Genomic DNA, 20,041 nt, shown 5'->3' with positions numbered 1-20,041 from the left:
GGGGGGACTGGGCGGGGACAGGGGCAGGCACACAGCAGCCCGGGCACAGCCTCAGAACAGGAGGTGCAGACATGAATCTGGCTGCATTGGGGCAAGGACTGGAGGAGATGGGGCACCTATGAAGGAGAAGCTGCAGAAGGGAGCCCTGGTGGGAGGGGCAGGGGCTCCGACCACAGCCCTGGTGGTGGTCATGTGACCAGAGACATGTAGTTGAACCAACAAAACCTAGTGACAGGAGACTCGGGCGGAGGCGTGAGGTCAGCACATGCCCCAGCTGTCTGACCCGAGTAACAGATAGATTCCCTGGGACGCCTGAGAGGAGACAGCAAGTAGATGGCCGATGGATCGATGGATCGTCTGGGGCTCAGAGAAGAGCTCCCCTCAGGCAGCCGTCCGAAGCCCCAGTGAAGCCTGCGGTGACACTGTCCAGGTCAGAGGGGTCAGGTGGGGAGGAAAGCAGCCGGGCAGAGCCAGGAGAGGACCCCCGCCCCCCGCCCACAACCACTTCATCATGAATTGTCAAGCACACAGAGAAGCATAACAAACCAACGAGCACCTGAAACTGCACCACCTACGTCCAACAAGTGCCAACACTTCGCCAGGCTTGTTTTATTTCTGTAGTTGGTAACTGAGCCAAGTCACAGGCATCATTCGCTTCAGCGCTATGTCATCGTCCCTCGCGGTCACTATGCCCCGGGCGAGACTCGGCCTGTGTGTTCACGCCCAGATGCAGGAGAGCCTTGCGCACACTCAGACACGTGGGAGACCTTCGCGGCCAATGGTGGGTTCCGGGACGAGGCCAAAGGCGGAGAAGTGTAACAGTGGGGAACTGTAACCCACCCACCACTCTTTTCTGGTTAATCCTCACCCAACCATATTTTTTCCCACTGATTTTCTAGAGAAGAGAAGGAGGGAAGGAGAAAGAAAAACATCCATGGGAAAGAGACACACCAGTTGGTTGCCTTGCGCATGCACCTGGGCTGTGACCAGGAATCCAACCTGCAACCCAGGTATGTCCCTTGACTGGGAATCAAATCTGTGTTATTTCCATTTAAATGTTACACCTTAAACCTCAATCGCTTTACTAGCAGCAACATTTAAGCTGTGCTCTTGAAGGTCTTGATTTTGGAGTCGTAAGTTCCCATTAGCCTGCTTGTGCCAAAAATCCATGCTAATTCGGGGAGAATGACCGAAGGGTGGGAGGAGGCACTGGGTCCTGTGGACGCCATCCTTTCTAGAAACAGGAAGTGCCTTCAGGTCTGGGCGGGCTTCCCACTGTGACAGGCCTTGCTGTCCTCGGTGGACACGCTCACATCTGCAGACCGAGAGCAGCCCAGGCCTCGGGCAGGGTGGTGGGCGATGGGGCAGCTGCTGCTTCTGCTCTACGATTTTCTGGACGTGGGTTCTTAATTAGACTTGCCCCATATAGTGAGGGGAAAAGCAGTATCTAGAGAAAAGGTGCCCATCATTTAAAGTTTTTTTTAAGACAATCACAGCAGGTCCTGAGTCGGCTGTTTCACGGCAGGACGGCGAGTCGCGTGACAAGACGCAGGCATTGGGAGCACCTAGGAACCACTGCCTGTTTCTGCTGAGGAGCCTGGGAAAAAGACGGACTGAACTGGCCAGGTGGGGAGAGATACTCATCTTCACACAGGAGAACAAGACAAAACAAAAAAACAAAAAACAAAACCGCTTCAGTGAACTGCAGCCATGTTTAAAGAGGGATTTAGTATTTAGGTGTGAGGACAGAGGGGACTCAGTTAACTAGTAACGGAACTACCCAGAGACCCACCGCTCACCTCGGGGATTCTAACTGGGCCCCGTGAGGAGCCGTGCACTTGACTTCCTGGCCTGAGAGCCATGTCTAACGAGTCGGTGTTATTATTTAAAAGCGTTAGAACTGACAGTGAGTCGATGTGCTTCCAGAACAAGAGGGAAAGGGGGCTACAAAAGACTGCTGCCCTGGCCAGGTGGCTCGGTTGGTTGGAGCGTCGTCCCGGGCACCAAAAGGTTGCGGGTTTGATGCCTGGTCACGGTGGGAGGCAGCGGATCAGTGTTTCTCACACTGATATTTCTCTCTCTCCCTTCTTCACTCTAAAATCAAACATATCCTTGGGTGAGGATGAAAAAAACAGACTTAGTGCTATTTCTCCTACATCGGGTAAAAGCAGACAGGATAGAGCCATTTCAGCACCTTTACTGCACAGGTCAGGAGTTAGAGGCCCAGAAGGGCAGTGCGGCCTTCCTACGGGCAGTCAGACCAGCTCACAGCCCTGGGAGGCCAGCGGCCTGAGGGTGGCCCCTGCCCGCCCGCTCAGAGCTGCCTCCAGCTGTGCCCTATGTGGGTAGCACCACCTCTGAGGCTTTCCGTTACCTTTACAACAGGTGGCTGTTTACTCTAAAACCCTCCAAGTTACAGATACATCGTTACTAGCAGCCCTAGAAGGAGGTGATGGGAAGGTGCCCCATTCTACAGCTGGTCAAACCGAGGAAGTGCGATGCTGAGCTGTGTGTGATAAGAAGCTGACATGGACCTGGAGTTACCCATGGGCCACCCAGGAGCCACGGTGTCCTGGTAATTACCTCGGCAACATCCGAGGTGATGATTCGGGATCTATCGGGTTCAGGAGCCCATGGGCGAGTAGCTGCCTCGGCGGAATCAAACAGCAAGTGCGCAGGAGACACGGCAGGGGCTCGGCGTGTCTGGTCATTAGCAAGCTCCCAAGAAACACCTGGGCCTTGGGGGTTCGTTTCCTTCAGCCACCTTCTGAATAGAACCGTTAAATAATCCCACCTGAGCTCTGTGGTGTGTTTTGGAAACCTTGGATGATTCTGCCTTACTTCCATTGCACCTGTTTTTAAACAGGTAGAAAGGCTGAACAATAAAATCCAAAATACAAGAGAGCTAAAGTGAGAAAGTGCTCTGACCCCAGTGGCATGCAAATATTTTTCTAATGGCTGCAAACATTCCCGTACCAGCTGCGCTGATTTAACCATGTTTTTTTCCTGTCCTGCGGCTAGTTGGGGCAGACACCCAGCTGTGAGGTTGACGTGGATGAAGGCCAGTTTCCACTGCAGCTGGTCAGGCCACGTGGCCCTGAGGGTAAATACCTCAAAGGGCACTCCTGGGCTGTAGACAGGGGCCCAGCCCAGAGCAAGCAGGCTGTACACACACAGCACTCAATAAACACTGGCTGAGGGCAACACGGCCAACGCCGGCCTGACCACCTGATTCTCTCCGCTGCACAGCGAAGCGCCTACTGCTGAGCATAAAGCATGTGTCGGGTCAATGACAGGGCTCTGCGTCCTGTTTGAGGAGCCTGCGAGGGAGGACAAGTGGAGGAAAGAGCCTGTGTCAAGGTCGAAAGGTGAGGGCAAGACGGGGACTAAATGTGGCCACTGGATTTAGACCAGGTCACTGGTGAGGCTGGTGAGGGATGGAAGGACCAAGTGGGGGAAGGAGTGTATGGGAAGCAGGAATTCAGGAGCCGCCGAGGTTGCACCAGATGAAAGTAGCCCAGATGCGGGGCCGGAATTCTGGAACTGCTAACAGCCAGCAGCTTGCGCCCCCTCCACCAGCCTTGACCTTGCCGGGCGTGAGCCCTTCCGGGCCGGTGCATTCCTCCAGGAACACAACACAGAGCTCCCAGCTCTCCTCGTGCCCCTGGTCGCCACGGAACCCACGGTCACCCAGTCCACCGACCCAGGGCCTGCTTCCTCCTTGCCCTCAGCCAGACTTGTGCACACCCCTCACAAGCCGGAGGTCACCCTGCCAGGCTCTGCGGCAGGTCCATGTGCTCCTGGTGGCACGGCCCGTCCAGGCGTGCCCGTGTGCAGTGGTAGTCGGAGCCCCATCTCCTTCTGCATCTCCACCTCAGGCACAGTGCGGGGACTGAGCTTCTCCCTGGGGTCTTCCTCGCCCCTTTCCATCAGTAGGAGCTTCCTGGGGCTGTTCCAACAAGTTCCCACAAATTCGGTGACTTGAAACACCAGAAACTTATTCTCTCAGTCCTTCAGGGCACAAGTCCACAATCTGTACCACGGGGCTGACAGCAGCTGCAGACAGGGCTGTGCTCTCTCCAGAGGCTTGAGGGAAGGCACAGGTCCTGCTTTGCCCAGCATCTGGTGGCAGCCGGCACTCCTTGGCTTGTGGCCACATCACTCCAATCATCCATCTCCCTGCCCCTGTATCGCTCTTTCCTCTGTGTGGTCAAATCTCTGCCCCCTCTTACAAGGATCTATGTGGCTGCATCAGGCCCACCGGAAGAGCCTGAATTTAATACGTCTGCAAAGACCCTCTTTTCCCAGGAAAGGTACTGTTTTGTTTCTGGGATGAGGATGCGCTTGTCTGGAGGACCACTTTTCAGCCCCCCGAGCCCCTCAGGCCGTGGCTCAGCTATCTCTAAGCTTTGCAGTCTGTGACTTCGAGACTACCTTCCTAGCACTGACGGTAGCATCCTGCCAAAGGCATTCCCCCCACATCCACCAGCTTCTCTAAGTACTTTGAATAAAACTCTGAAAAGATTGAGTGTCTTAAAACCTGTCCTTCAGTTTAAGCTTCTATTTAAGTCTCTTAGAAGAGTTTACATTTAGATAAATTCACATGAGATTTGAGAGTGAATCTTTATAAAGGGCTGGCTTAGTTTTGGTAATTTGCTAGCAAAAACGGGGCGCTAAACAAGCCTATCTGGTCCTTTGTAATGTTTTTCCAATGTAGGTACTTAATGATGTCAATGCCTTCGTTTCCCATGAGAAATCTATGCACCAAGGAGATAGACTCCAGATCTGTTCCTGTTCCCGAGTCTACCCGGAAGCCCATTATGGGCACAGTTCACTGTTGATCAGGGATGCAGGGGGGTAGCCCAGCAGGCCAATGTCCCCATGAGCACAGACAGCGGGGAGACGAGCCACCCCACCCGGGAGCTCGTCCCACGCCACCTCCTCTCCCGGGCACTGGGTGCTCCAGGCAGGCCCAGGAACTGCAGAGCTGAGGGTGCCGATGCCTAAGATGCCGTGAGCAGGTGAGCACGCGTGCCTCCCGTTGGCCCTCAGGAGACGGCTGCAGGATGAACCCAGGGCAGGGGGTCTCCGGGGTGGGTAAGTCCAGGCAGGCCAATGCCAGCTCAGAAGACTCATAAAAACACAGCTTAGAGCAGCAGTTCTCAACCTGTGGGTCAAACGACCCTTTCACAGCGGTCGCCTAAGACCATCGGAAAACACATATATAGTTACATATTGTTTTTGTGATTAATCACTATGCTTTAATTATGTTCAATTTGTAACAATGAAAATACATCCTGCATATCAGATATTTACATTACGATTCATAACAGCAGCAAAATTACAGTTATGAAGTAGCAACGAAAATAATTTTATGGTTGGGGGTCACCACAACATGAGGAACTGTACTACAGGGTCACAGCATTAGGAAGGTTGAGAACCACTGGCCTAGAGGAACGTAAAGATCAGTCACTCTCCTTGGGCCCTTTAAAAGAGGATCATTAAAAATGATATAGAATAGGGCAGCAGTCGCCAACTTCTCAGACCTCACGGACCACCAGAGGTCCTTGGACCACCAGTTGGCAACCACTGGAATAGAGTCCCAGTTTTGCTTGAAAAGCACTGAAATTGACAAGATGGGCATACAGTAAAGTGTTTACCACTAGAAGGTGGAAGAACTGTTGATTTTAATTGGCTTCTTTCTCATTTTTTGTATTTTTACAAACAGGTGTTATTTTAATTAGGAAAAATGTTTGTTCATATGCATAAACAGATAATACAATATACATGAATGCATATTCTAACAGAAGTGGCTGTTAGCTGCAACTGTGAGGAGCAGAACTCCAGGGAAAGAACGTGGGAGTACCTTGGCAGCGAGGGCACAGCTCCGCCTCCCAGAGCAGCCCTCTCCCCCACAGCCTGCCACTCCACCACCTGTTGGCTGGCCGGGGCAGGGCTGGCCAAGGGGAGGGGCTGCAGGCGGTTGGACAGCCAGCCCCGCTCCCTGGTCAAACTCTGCAGGACTCACTCAGGTGCAAGTTTGTGGACACTTTGTCCACCCTGGTCCAATATCAACACCACAGAACAAAAAGCACTGGCACTGAGCCTCGGCTCACACCCCCATCCTCCCCCGACCAGGTGAGCGCTGGCACATTTGCATATTAGGCTTTTATTATATAGGATGTCGAAAGATCTCCTTTGTAAAACATTTCTTCAAGGGCTTCCTAATTGTTCTATCACACAGCAGAGTGAACTGGGACAGCTAACTGTTGGCATTTCTTTAACAACCACTTGGGGAAGAGCCTGCCAAGGAGAAAGGGCAGGAGAGGACGGTGGGGTGGCTTCCCCACAGTCACCCTCACACGACCTACCGACATACTGCTCCGGCAGGAACCACGCAAGACGTGTGCAGAGAGCCCAGAGGAGTAAAATACCCAGAAATTACAGGTCCAATGTTAAGGCTTCTAATCTGACTTTGTAGAAATTTTCACTCAACGTGAAAATCAGCCTCGTGTTTCTTCTTCCATAAAAACTCATCGTGAAACTCCGATGAATACAGATCCAGCTGTAGTCACTGTCCCCGACCTCACGCAGACCTGCGCCCGCCCTCTGCAGGGGCTGCGGATCCACCTGCAGGTGGCTTAATTCAGTGAAGTTTACTGAATCTAAGAGAAACATCTGGAACTTGGGCCACTGCTCTACCCACACAGGCCCTCTCCAAGTTCTCATTCTCAGGGGCTGGGGAACCTGGTTGGCACTCAAAGACCAGGCTGAGGAAGCTGCCCTCCAGGCGGACGGACCTCCCTTCTGATGAAATTGTCCCACTTGCACCTAACTCCCCTTCGTGCTGGCAATACTCTGCCGCCTTTCTGCTATTCTGAGGACTGAAATGGGAGAACTCCCCAAATTGTTTGCAGACTCTGATAAAAGAAGCAATTTGTATAGGATGGCCTGTGATTTGATGTTTCTCCTTTGAGGTACAAACATGCAACTAGTCCCCTTTTCCAAAAAAAGAAAGAGAAGGTTTTCTGGTCTGAGATGCTACAATTTCTAAGGGAAACTAGCTGGTAGGAGAAAATTCAAGGTAAAAGCAAGGAAGAATAAACAGCAGGGAGAAGCCCTCCACCTTAGGGGTAAAGAAACAGAAGGAAAAACCCCTCGGGAAGCTAGGAGACTAGACCCCGGCTAATGTATATACGTGTATCAGAGGCTCCTCTCTGCACCAGGCCCCCACCCGCCCCGAGCTTACGGAGGGGCAGCTACTAACTGTCCGGAGGGCCTGGGCACCTCCCTGCCATTGTAAACCTGATCAGCTCCCTTCCCTCTGCCCGGGACAGTGTGATTCGGCATTCATCTCCTGGTCTCTAAACTACCAGAAGGCACCTAGGCCCCCACACAAGAAGGGGTAAGCTGGGCAGAGAGGCAACGGTGATGCCTCCACCCAGACCCACACAGCCACCCCACACAGCCCCCAGGTGTCAGCAGGAGGCCTGCGCCCACCTGCCTTCAGGACAAAGATGCAGGCCCTGAAGTGAGGGGCCTGGGCTGCTGCTCAGGCCGACAGGACTCTCAGTGGGTTCATTTAAAAGAGGACAGCCTACATAATGAACCTGGTTATTATGCTCCATTTTCAAAAGGCGTATCTTTTGCCAAATTTCCTGTGATTCTTCTGTAACGTTACATGCAAAACAAACGGGAGGAAGGGACTGGGAGTTAAACAGAATATATCATTTCATCTCTTTTTACTGTGTTCTCCCCATTCCAATGAATCTTCATCCTAACCGGTTTAGCTCAGTGGATAGAGAGAGCATCGGCCTGCGGACTGAAGGGTCCCAGGTTCGATTCCAGTCAAGGGCATGTACCTTGGTTGTGGGCACATCCCCAGTAGGGGGTGTGCAGGAGGCAGCTGATCAATGTTTCTAACTCTTTATCCCTCTCCCTTCCTCTCTGTAAAAAATCAATAAAATATATTTTTTTAAAAAGAAAGAACCTTCTTCACCTCTGCACTCATGTTCTGCTGATCCAGGAACTTCACACGCTTTGTGGGCCGCATCTTATCACAGGGCTAACTGATCTCCGAAACCAGTGAGTTTTATTATGTCTGTATTCCCCATAGTGACAGCAAAAGGAAAAATATGCCAGTGAGAATCATCCTTATGCGCGCTTTCAGTGCCCTCTAGTGGCAGCTCACTAACTTACAAACTCGGGTACCTGAAAGCAAACTGAATCTCAGATCTATTTTCCACACTGGCTGTTACATGAAGAGAACAGTCTGGGAGATGCATTTTTATCAAACAGCCTTTTGGAAATAATTTTACATTGATTACAGGATTGCATTTCACCCCCAAACGCTAAGTATTAAGGTGCCTTATATTTTATTAAAAATAATTGTGACTTAAAGGAGCACTTTTGTTCACTATTGGGTTTTATTTTTTTAAATATATTTTTATTGATTTCAGAGAGGAAGGAGAGGGAGAGAGAAACATCAATGATGAGAGAGAATCATTGACTGGCTGCCTCCTGCACGCCCCACACTGGGGATCGAACCCGGGCATGTGCCCTGACCGGGAATCGAACCATGACCTCCTGGTTCATAAGTCAATGCTCAACCATTGAGCCATGCTGGCTGTGCAAGTGAAAAGCTTTTAATATGAAGCTATCAAGCCAGCATTACAAGAAATGCTAAAGGGACTGCTGTAATGAGAAACAGAGAGAAAAACCTAGGCATACAGAATTAAAATGGCAATAAATAAGTACCTATCAATAATAACCCTAAATGTAAATGGATTAAATGCTCCAATCAAAAGGCATAGGGTAGCTGAATGGATACAAAAACATGACCCAACTATATGCTGTCTATAAGAGACCCACCTCAGAAGACACACACAGGAACAGAGTGAAGGGATGGAAAAACTTTTTCCATGCAAATGGAAAAGAAAAAAAAAAACTGGAGTAGCAATACTCACATCCAACAAAACAGACTTTAAAATGAAGGCCATCACAGGAGACAACAAAGGTCACTACATCATACTAAAGGGATCGATCCAACAAGAGAATATAAACCTGGTAAACATATATGCACCCAATACAGGAGCACCTAAATGTACAAAGTGAAAACACCCAGGGTGGCCAGGGCATAGAAGGCAACCAGGCCCCCTGGAAGGCACTGGGCAAGGATGAATGCTGTGTGGCTGTGTCCCTCACCAGCCAGAGGTCCCCCCTGCCCCCAGAGGTGTACCCTGAAGACCAGCTTTAGGTAAAGAGCCATCCACTAAAGCACTCTTCCTAAAACAAATAGATAAATAAATAGGGGAAAACATTCACTGTCTAGTAGAAGACTGGGCCAAAAATTGTTATATTCACTCAATGGATTGCAATGCAAAGATAAGCTATTGTATTGTAGAAACACTATCTGGAAAAGCAGGATGTAAAACATTCCAGTGCCCAGCAATCCATTTCTTAAAACACATGGGTGCCCGCACATGGGCGCACACACGCTGGGCCTTAACAGTAACAGCCGCTGGGCGGTTTTTATTTCCACATTTCATATCCTTTAACTCTTTTCTTTGGCAAATCTCACAAAATCCAACGTACTCACCAAAGTTTTCACAGTCTATTTTTCTTTTAGACAAACAAGTTTGCAATATACTCTTCACAGTTTACTTTTCCCTAATTCAGGGCTGATAAGATTGTTAGTGTCATATATATATATACCAGAGTCCCTTAGGTAAAGCTCCTTCCTGGAAAGCCAGCCTCCTGGAGGGTTCCTGTCCTGCCCTCCCACCGACTGAGCTCCTGGTGCTGGCCCAGGAGGCAGGGGAACTTCCCCAGTGAGTGCAGGTCATAGCCTGGCTATGTCCACATGCCATAAGGGGGAAAGTCATAAAATAAAGAGAAGACTTTGAAACTGACAGCAAGAGAGAGCAACAACTTCTATCCTAGTTAAGTCATATTTTCATATATTCTTTTGGTCGGAAACTCTGTGAAGGGTTAAACAGGTCAGCGAGTACACAGCCGTTTCATCATTTTAAAAACATTAGTGAGAGCACAATGCCGTGGCATTATGAGCGGATTATGAACAAAAATAAAAGCCATTTGTATGCATTAATGACACGTGGAGCTAATTCAAGCTGGCTAACGTCGTTAGGAGGAGTCCTGGGGCCAAATGCGGCGAGGAGGCCGCCGCTCAGGCAAGTGCTAAAATAACCATTTTCTATGTCATCAATAAAATTAATTCTCAGCCAAAGATAGGAGTCAACATGCAAATCGAAACCGAGGGCACTTACTAACAGTGTGCCTGATGACCTGGCGTCGGCAGTGTGAGAGTTAACTCAGGCCCTCTGAGCCCAAATAGGAGCATCGGCAGCACAGCATGAAAAACCCCCACTGGACTCGGGTAAGAAATGCCAGAAAGCACCCAAGCTGCTATTAACACCCTCGGCCTCCGCATTATGAAATAAGCCACTACTGCTTGTCTTGTCCGTAATGACATCAATCTTTATCTAGATGTGAGAAGACCTCTTCCTATGTTAATTCTGAACGAATCAAAAGGCCTTCCCCTGCAATGGTTCCTTCCACAGGATCATCCCTAGTGAGGGAGGATCCACTTTCACTGCTAAGGCAGCAGCTGCAGTCTGCGGAGCACAGACCACACTGATCACTTAGGTAATCCCTTTACCTATGAGTTATTTTAAGCAAATCATCTGGTATTCTAAAGAGGTAATTCGTCTTTGCAAGCCCAGCCTCTGGGTCCACCGAGCAGTTCAAAGGAAAAGAAATAAAGTCTTAAAGGGGCAACTTCTGGACAAAGACCTCCGACGAATAAACAGGCTGGTTTCTTACTTGTGACAAATCAATGACATTGAAACCACCAGGACCCCCAGGATCCCTACCACAAACCAATTCCAAAATCAGTCCAGAACCGCCGCTGTGGTAGTCCCGTTCCCATTCCCGTTCCCGACGTGCTGCGTGTCTGAAAAGTCCGGGCGCAGGTGAATGTGCCACGTGCTCAGCACCATACACGTGTGTTTGCAGCTCCCGGATGGTGAACTCAAACTAATTGAACAAAAAAATTAACTCAATAGTTTTTGTCCCCGGCCCTCCCTCCCCCTTTCTTTTTAAACCCTGAATATATGGCTTACTACACCAAAAGTTTGTATTTTAGGTCTGGTATTAAGTCATTATTTTAATTTGTGATTTAACCCCATTACAGGTAAAGCTTCTCAGGGTAAGAAATAAAGCGAATCTGCGAATGCACAGTAACAGGGGCACGGACATCCTGTTTTATAAAAGTGATCACTATCAACCAGTCATGCACTCTCCCACCCAGACAACCCAGGGCTCCGGCACAGACAGAAAGACCCACCCGAGCCCACGCATCCTTCCTCAGGAAGCCCACCCTCCGCTCTCGGAAGTCTGCCCCTGTGACACCTGACAGGCAGCGGTCCACCTGAGGGAGGCTGAGCGCGGGCCAGAGGGGCTCCTGGCGGCAGCCTGCAGGCCTAATTTCATGGGATTCGACCTTGTCAGAAGCCACCAGGCGACGACGGCCAGTGACACTGAGGGTACTGACGACAGCAGGCCGCCACCTAGCCAGGGTCACGGCCGCCTCACGGACTCAGCCAGTGAACTTCAGGAAACAGGAGAGAGTCTCCTTTCACCACCACTGCTAGCCGCTCCACCGAGGCGCTACCCGAGCCTTGGGTCAGTACCGTTCTTAGAAAGCGCTGACACATTAACCCCTGCAATGAAGTGTGATTTCAGCAGCTGAACCTGTTACCCTGTCATTACAACTGCCTGTCTGTCCGTGAGGTCCCGCATGCGTGACTTTTCAACACAAGGCGGCGGAGCTGGTGGACAGGGTGACATGAGGGCACAGACGGACGGACAGTGGTAGGAAAAGGACACGCTGGCCTGGCACCAGCGGGGTGATGTGACGTCAGGAACCAACCTTCTGGGAGAACATGTCTCCCTGTACATCGGGCCTCGTGAGGACGCACTCGCTGCCATCATAAGCCCTTAAACGGCGACGTAAACACTAGTCATAATGACAAATGATAAAAACAGTATATGTAAGGCAGTGCGCTGGGCAGTTCTGGATGTGTCTCTTGCTTCAAGTGTTTGGACGGAACAGACCCAGGGACTCCCGTTCTTCCAGCCTCCGCCACTCTCCTGCGTCTCACCCAGTCACCACCTGCAGAACCACCTCCGGGACCAGCCCACACACAGGGTGTTTCCTACCTTAACTCCTTATTGCCCAACAACCATGAGCTCCCAAATTCGTCAGAATTCTTCCACCCACGTGGAGGCTGCGGGCACCTACCTGGCCCCCCCTGACACGTGGAGGCTGCGGGCACCTACCTGGCCCCCCTGAATTTGCGGGCCTCCCACACCTACCTCTCTCTGGGCTTCTGTTTCAACCCATGAGGATGCGGCTCTGCAGGGCGTGGACCTCTTCGTCCGGGAGCTGGTGGAGAAGTGCAAGGGCGCTGAGCATCTCTTAAAGTTGCAAAACCAGTGCAGTGGCCCCATTCTCTTCCAGAATGTGCTGGAGCCTCCCAAGGTGAGTGGGCAAAACTCAGAACCCATGGAGGCCGCCCTGGCCTTGGAGAGGAACCTGAACCAGGCCCTCTTGGAGTTGCCTGCCCTGGTTCCTACCCACGCAGACCCTCATCTCTGACTTCCTGGGTGAGGAGGTGAAACTCATCAAGAAGATGGACCACACCTGACTCACCTCCGCAGGCTGCGGCCCCAGGCTGGGCTGGGTGGGTATCTCTTCAAAAGGCTCACCCTCAGGCAGGACCAGGAGCCTTCGGAGCCCAGAGGCCTTCAAGGGGCCCCTATGCACCCCTGAGTGTGGCTTTTGCCCAAGCCTCTCCCCAAAACTACTAGCCATTCTTTTAACCACCCTGAAGCCCTCTCCCATGCATTGGACCAAATGAAACAATAGCTTTTGCAGCAAAGATAAAATAAAAATGTATAACAGACACTGGGCTCACTGGCTCATTTTTAACATATATTAAATGCCCAATGTACACACTTTTAAACATGAAAAATCTGATTTTTGGAAGCACTCCTTTGGGAAAAAATAAACATGTAAATATAAAAACAAATTGGCTCCAATCTAATCTCTAACACAATGAAGAGAAAAACCACACAAGAGCAACAAAAGCAAATAACGAAATAGGCCCCCGCAACAATTAAAATGAAGCCGGACCCAGGAGAGAACGGACGGGGCGACCGACAGACCCCCGACCAGCAGAGACAAAAGGCTGTGGTGTCAGCAAGCAAGCAGCAGGCGAGCGCATGGCATAGGGAGAAATCCCAGGAGACGGCTCCCACTTAATGATGCGCTAACACACGCAATTAGGCTGCACAAACTAGGCTCATCAGTACAGCCACCTCGTCCTGGACACTCCGTAATTAGGACCGAGAGCCGCAGACGTCATTGTGAAATGAGACTCTTTGTACATCAGGGCTTCAATCTGCGGAAGCAGAGGATGGAAAGCTAACTCAGGCTCCTGATGTACTGCGTGACCTTGGGCAAGTACCGCATGACCTTGGGCAAGTCACAAGACCTCTCCTGCTCAACCCCCAGGATGGGTGGTCCATGTCCAGGTGAGCCGTCCCCAGGCAGGAGTGAGTGGCTTCCAGAGAAAGTGCTTTCCAGAATGTTAACTGCAGCACCTGTGAAGAGCAGGTGAAGGGCCTAGAGCGGGAGGACTGTCAGGGACACTACCCCCCAGGACCACACACACAGCATTAGCAATCGGCAGACACAGCCCTTTAAATGCCACGGCCCAGCTTCGCACCCAAGTGTACGTAAGACGTAAGACGGAAAGGTCTCCCATATGAGATCGCCAGTCTATCCAGTGATCCCTGACAAACAAGTGACTAAAACCTACAGTTTTGAGGAGAATTAAGGGGACACACAGTAATTTGTAATTTATGTAGATTTTGGCTTATACAGATTTTTTTTTAATCCTTACCTGGGGATATGTTTATTGATCTGAGAGAGAGAGAGAGAGAGAGAGGGAGAAACATCAATCGGCTGCCTCCTGTACATACCCCCATGGGTGTTGAACCCTCAACTCAGGTATTTGTCCTGACTGGGAATTGAACCCACAGCCCTTTGATATACAGGACGACACTCCAACCAACTAAGCCACCAGGCCAGAGCGGCTTACTCCAATCTTGCTTGACTTGTTCTCACAATTACTGTCAGAGCAAAATGTTGATGTAAGTTTTCTTACCGTCCTATGAATACAATGAATACAAGCTTGGAAGGTAACAGATTAAAGCTTTGGTGGGGGTTTACCTTCGTTAAACAGGATGCTTTGACTTGATATTTAACAAATAACTAGAATTTTAAAATATACATACAAGAGTGTTAAATTCTGCATACAAAACAACTCACATTGGGATGCATAATAGAACAATACGCACATAAAATGAAACTGTTTGCAATTCAGATAAGTCTGTATTAGCTCCCTCTGGGAGAGGGAGGAGGAAGGGAGGGAGGGAAGGGGATGAGGGAGGGAGGAGGGTGGTGGGGCTTACAGTTTCCTTGATCAAAAATTTAACACAAGTGTTTGTGCACCACCTAGCTGTGCTCATTCTGTATGAGAGGAAACCACTCTTCCTCACGCAGGATCTTCACTGAACTATCACATGAAAGTCAGATACTATAGTTAAACATTTGTTAAAAAATACCCCAGAACATCGGGGGTCCACTGGATATCGTCAATAAAATGTCAAAACAAACAAAAACGGACTCTCCCTCGTCCTTAGAGAAGGAGCTGAGGACACCGTGGTAGTCACCACACTCCCCAAAGCCCACTGCGCGCCACTGTCACCCACGGCAGAGCAGGCTGCAGACACGGCACTGGCAGGTAACAGCATTTGAAAAGACTTAAATTCATAATTTCTGAAACCCAGCTGCAGGAACGAAAATCCCACACGCTCCGTCACGAAGACCACGGCGAGTCCACCATCCTCCTCCCACATGGAGCAGGTGAGGCTCCCAGGGGCCTGGGTACCACCTGCCCCAGCCCAGCCCTCCCCTCCGCAGCCAGGGGGCAGTCTACAGTTCTGGGTGACTGTCCCAGGTTCTCCCCTACGGGGCTTCCATGTCACCAAGGCTTCCCATTGCATCCCCATCCCTAACCAGAGCTGGAAGGCTGGTGCTCAAATTGGGAATGAATGAATGAACGAACGAACAAATGAACCAACCTACTTCCCTGCCTCCTGACATGCTTACTGCTAACAGAGACCCTCCCAATAGCCATTGACCACCACACGAATGAAGCAAAGGAAACAGATGTTCTGTTTTCCTATTATTTTCACAATTTACTTTCAGTTTCAGGGCACAGGAAGTCAAAGGTTAAAGAGGTAAAGAATCCAGTCCCTGGTCACTTAAAAAACAAACCCAGATGGCCAGCCGGCTGGGCGCTCAGCCTGTGGGGCGGCTGGGATTGAATATGTAACGCCCCAGGCCTGTTTCCTTCTTCTATTGATAAGCTAAATGTTAATAGGAATACTACATTTTTTCTTTATCTTCTTTCTGAAAAGCAAACACATAAACTGTGAATAAATAAAAATGCCGAGGCATACAGGAGGCCAGAAAGTCCAAGGAGAGAGCCACGTACTGAGTCTGCGCGTGGACAGTGAGCCAGCGCCCGGGGCCATCCCCCTGCCCAGGCCTCCCCCGCGGTGGCAGGACCGGGGTTGCGTCCACTAATGACGACACGGTTAAGGCTCTAGCTCTAGGCTCAGGGTCCCAAGACGGGATCTAACCCGGGCGCAGCACCTTTGGTCAAGCGACGTAACTTTTCTGAGCTTCGATATCTAACTCTAAACTTGACAAGGTTTCTCCTTGTAATGAAAACGGACAGTTCCTGTTAATGATGGGAAGTGCTGAGGATGGTCCCCACTCGGTTAGCAACTACTTCGACTAACAATTACAGAGTCCATGACTTAATTAAAAATACACACACACACACACACACACACACACACACGCTATATAATTACCATATGAAATGTGCTAAGTAACCTCAATTTTATTTTTAAAACTTACTGCTTGGCCGGCATAACTCAGTGGGTTAGCACTGACCTAGGAACCAGAAAGTTACGGCTCGATTCCTGGTCAGGGCACATGCCCGGGTTGCGGGCTTGATCCCCAGAGTGGGGTGTGCAGGAGGCAGCCGATGGATGATTCGGAGAGAAGTCTGTTGACAGGAGCAGGCAGCTGGCTGGACCTGGACCTGGGCCTGGGCCTAGTGAGGACCCTTCACTGACATTTCACCTAAACGTTCAGGGGGTCTGGGCCCCGCGATGTGAATGGGGACCCTGCCTGTCGGGACCTGAAGAAGCCCACGCGCCTCCGTGTCCAGTGCTTCCCAGCTGGCTGACGCTCTCAGAGCCACCAGTGCAGTGTGGCCCTGCACGTGCGGCCACAGGTTTTAATTGGGGGTTTGCCCCCCCCAGAGGCCCTGGGAATGGCCTGAGGAGGCCCATGTAAATGTGAGGGACTCGATCTTTGAAATTTAATAAAATGCTACTACAGAGTGGTATTCCTTCAATTTCATCTGAACACTAATTTGGACATTGGAAAGAAAAGCATACAGTCCCGGTTTGGGGGAAGTTACCCCCCGTTTTACTAATATTCGCAGGTCTCCGCCAGGGCTGGTGCAGAACAAGGCCTCTGTGACCTCTGGGCGGCTCGGGCAGCCTCTCAAGACACCACGCCCGCTGCCCGCTCTGCCCCAGCCCCATGGCATCACAGCTGTGGGACAGGGAGGTGGGGCTGCCACCGAGGACTTAAACCAGAAGGGAGGGGACCCGGGGTTATTTCCTAGGAATCCCATCTAAAACGGGACACATGGCCTGGCCAGGGTTGCTCAGTGGTTGAGCGTAGGTAGCCCTATGAACCAGCAGGTCACAGTTCAATTCCCAGTCAAAGCACATGCCAGTTGTGGGTTCCATCTCCAGTAGGGGGCGTGCAGGAGGCAGCTGATCAATGATTCTCTCTCATTATTGATGTTTCTATCCCTCTCCCTTCCTCTCTCTGAAATCAATATTAAAGGGGGCGGGGGAGATATGGGACAGATGATGGGACCATCTTTCTCCCAGGTCTTCAACCATGAGTCAGTCACCTTACCCCCGACCTTCTAGAACCCTCCAGGCTATAGGCCACCCTTCCCTCCTGCCATCAGTCCCCTCTCCCACCTCACAGTGGCATTACAATTATCCATGTGAGCAGTCACCCCTCGGGAATGGCACGCTCCCTCCGCAGGACAATGTCCTCTCTGACCTGTGGCCGTCCCTGAAGGCAGGAGTTCAACAATGAACCCAGTCACAGAGACCATTCCTAAACGTCATGCAGCCCCACCCTGAGTCTGAGTGTGTGTTTTTGTTTTTTTGCCCAAACTGGACTTATTTCTTTCAGCTTATTCTCCTCAAAGACGAACATGAAGTATCTAAACCTTTTGGAGAGATGGGCGTGAATTGGGACTGTGAACCGCGGTGCAGAAGAAATGGCGCCACGCGTAACTGTGACCACCGTGTGCACAAACAGTTCGAGAAGCGTTTCATCACGAACACAATGCGGCGCCGTGATGGGACACAGAATTGGCTGCGGGACTGCTTCAGAGGCCAGAGGGGGGGTTATGTCCCATCGAATGAAGGTGCCACTTGGAGCGGCACAGAACTGGCATCGCCCCTGGAATGCGGAGCTCAGACTCGCCCCCAGTGCCCGCACGTCAGAGGACTCTGCCCTGCGTGGACGCGGCCTGCTGTGTGGGAAGCGGCGCTGTGTGCACGGCGGGCACTCACCGTCCTGAAAGACCCTCTCCACGTTCAGGCCGTACGTGGCACACGTCTCGTAGTACGTGCACCGCTTCAGGTCGCTGGAGAGCTTCCGCGCCCGGGAGTCGTCGATGACCCGCGGGTTGGTGGAACTGATGGCGTCTGGAACAGACAAATGCATAGGCGACACGGTGACCACACGCGGCTGCAATTCCTGCCACAACCTAAGATCACAGAGTAGCCAAAACCTGCACCTTCCCTGTAGGGACAGGATCCTTTTCCAAACCTGGAGTTTTTAAAATACAGTCTAACCCCCGCAATCTTCATGTCACACGCTAGACTAGTCGTCACTAACAGAAGTCTGTTTCCAGGGATCCTGCTTCTGAATGGAATAAAGGACTGCCCAGAAAGACCAGGGGAAGGAGTGGGAGTTAAATGTGGCCCCAGAGGAAAAGATGTGAAACAGGGAGAGCCCCAGGGTTGCTGTCTGCACGTGACCTGCTGATGCCCAAAGCACGTGCTGAAAGCATCCTGCACACCAGCAGGTCCCTCGGTGCCCACCAGCACCACGCTCACGGCCTCCGTGGGAGTCTGATCCGGTTCCAGGCACAGATGGCCCAGTTTACACAGCAGGCAAAACCCTACACTCCCAGGGGGGTATCCAAGTCGGCTGGGGAGGGAGGAGAAAACAATAAAGATGAGGAATGAGACAGATGCAGGGCGCTGCTGGGGTCTGAGTGGGACGGGGCGGGATGAGGAGGTCAGGGAACTCCTTTCTGTCCCACTCGTCTTCCGAGATGCGCTGTCACCAACAGAAGGGGGCCTGGCCACCCTGCCCTCAACGCTGCAGCGCGATCCTCTCCCGTTTCCATTCATTTGTAACTGCGTCTTTCTATAGGTCCTGCTTCTCCCTCAGACCAACTTAATCTGCAAGCCTTGAAAAAAGACCTGCTTAGCAAATGTCACAATCACCTCATCCAGAAATGAGGTCCATATGCCCGACTGTCCTGGAGAGAGGACCCATTCTCCAGCCTCCTCCCACGCCGGCTGAGCCCCACAGCAGCCCTTAAGGAAGGAACTTAACTCATTGTCCCCATCCGCCACCTCCAGACCTGAGGGGTCCAGATGCTGGGGCTCAGACTCTCCCCTCTGCTCCTGACCCCGTGAACACTGATGTGTAAAGTAACGCACCACTCCGATAGAACCTTTGGCCCCACTGAAAGCTCACCCACTCCCTGTTCTGGTGAGCCTCCAGCAAAAAGGCACGTGAGTCCTCAACGCGACCCCCTGAACTCGGGCAGCTGGTGAGGAGACACCCACAGAGCCTGACTTTGCTCAGAAATACCCTGGGCAGGCTGAAGGGGCGTATTGGAAATGAATCGCTTCATCTTTAAGGCGCTTTAAGCAGGATCTGCTTTAGATGAGCTACTCACCCTAAAATATTAAGAATTGTCAAGCCATCAACTCAAATATACCAATTCTGTACATAACAGACCAAGGACTTTTAACCGGCATGCCCTGTTTCCTGTTGACCACTAGAGGGCGCTCTACGCATAAAGAACCTCTCTCCTATTTGGTTTTAGGTTGAATTTTCCCCCCTGAAGATTTCGCTTATTTGACCACTTGCCATTTAAAAATATGCTTAAAAAAGAGCAGGGGTCGGGTGTGCTCTCCATGAAGCTGTAAAAAGTGAGCCTTCAGCAGGGAATTATTTCTTCTTTAAACCACTTTGAAGTTGCTCCACACCAAACACACAGACCATGAATACACTCACTGCTCCACTGCTAAAATCCTTATTTTTTAAAAATATGTTTTTATTGATTTTAGAGAGAGAGGGAGCGTGAGAGAGAGAAACATCAATCAGCTGCCTCCTGCATGATCCCCTACTGGGGATCAAACACACAACCTAGGCATATGCCTTGACCGGGAGCCGAAACTGTGACCTTTTGGTACATGGGACCATGCTCAACCAACTGAGCCACAGCGGCCAGGGCCACTGCCCCAATGCTTTAACCACGATCTGTGCGCCGACGCCACTCACCCTGGGTTCCCACCAGCACCAGCGGGATCTCGCTCGTGCTCCGGTAGCTGGCCATCCGACTGTAGTAGTGGTAAACCGTCTGGAAGCTGATTTCATCCTCCAAGCTGAAGACAAATATGACAGCGTCCACCCACATGGCAAACTAGGGAGAGAAGAAGGGGAGGAGGCAGAGGAGTTGGCTGGAGGGGGGGG

General features: G+C 51.1%; 1 protein-coding gene across 2 annotated transcripts in view; it reads right to left on the bottom strand.

Annotated features, from left to right (window-relative positions):
• AGAP1 (ArfGAP with GTPase domain, ankyrin repeat and PH domain 1) overlaps window positions 1-20,041 on the bottom strand; it is a 417,400-nt gene that overhangs the window by 236,012 nt on the left and 161,347 nt on the right. For both annotated transcript variants that reach the window (XM_015561885.1, XM_006760461.2), the window contains exons 6-7: window positions 19,850-19,991; window positions 17,836-17,970 (exon numbers count right to left, since the gene is read on the bottom strand). In XM_015561885.1, the coding sequence (XP_015417371.1) occupies window positions 17,836-17,970; window positions 19,850-19,991 (277 nt within the window). The remainder of the gene's footprint in view (window positions 1-17,835; window positions 17,971-19,849; window positions 19,992-20,041) is intronic.

The sequence above is a fragment of the Myotis davidii genome, unplaced genomic scaffold (genome assembly GCF_000327345.1).
Source record: "Myotis davidii unplaced genomic scaffold, ASM32734v1 scaffold370, whole genome shotgun sequence".
NCBI classification, from domain to species: Eukaryota; Metazoa; Chordata; class Mammalia; order Chiroptera; family Vespertilionidae; genus Myotis; species Myotis davidii.
Note: the sequence above shows the minus strand (reverse complement) of the source record. Positions and strands in the feature narration are given on the sequence as shown.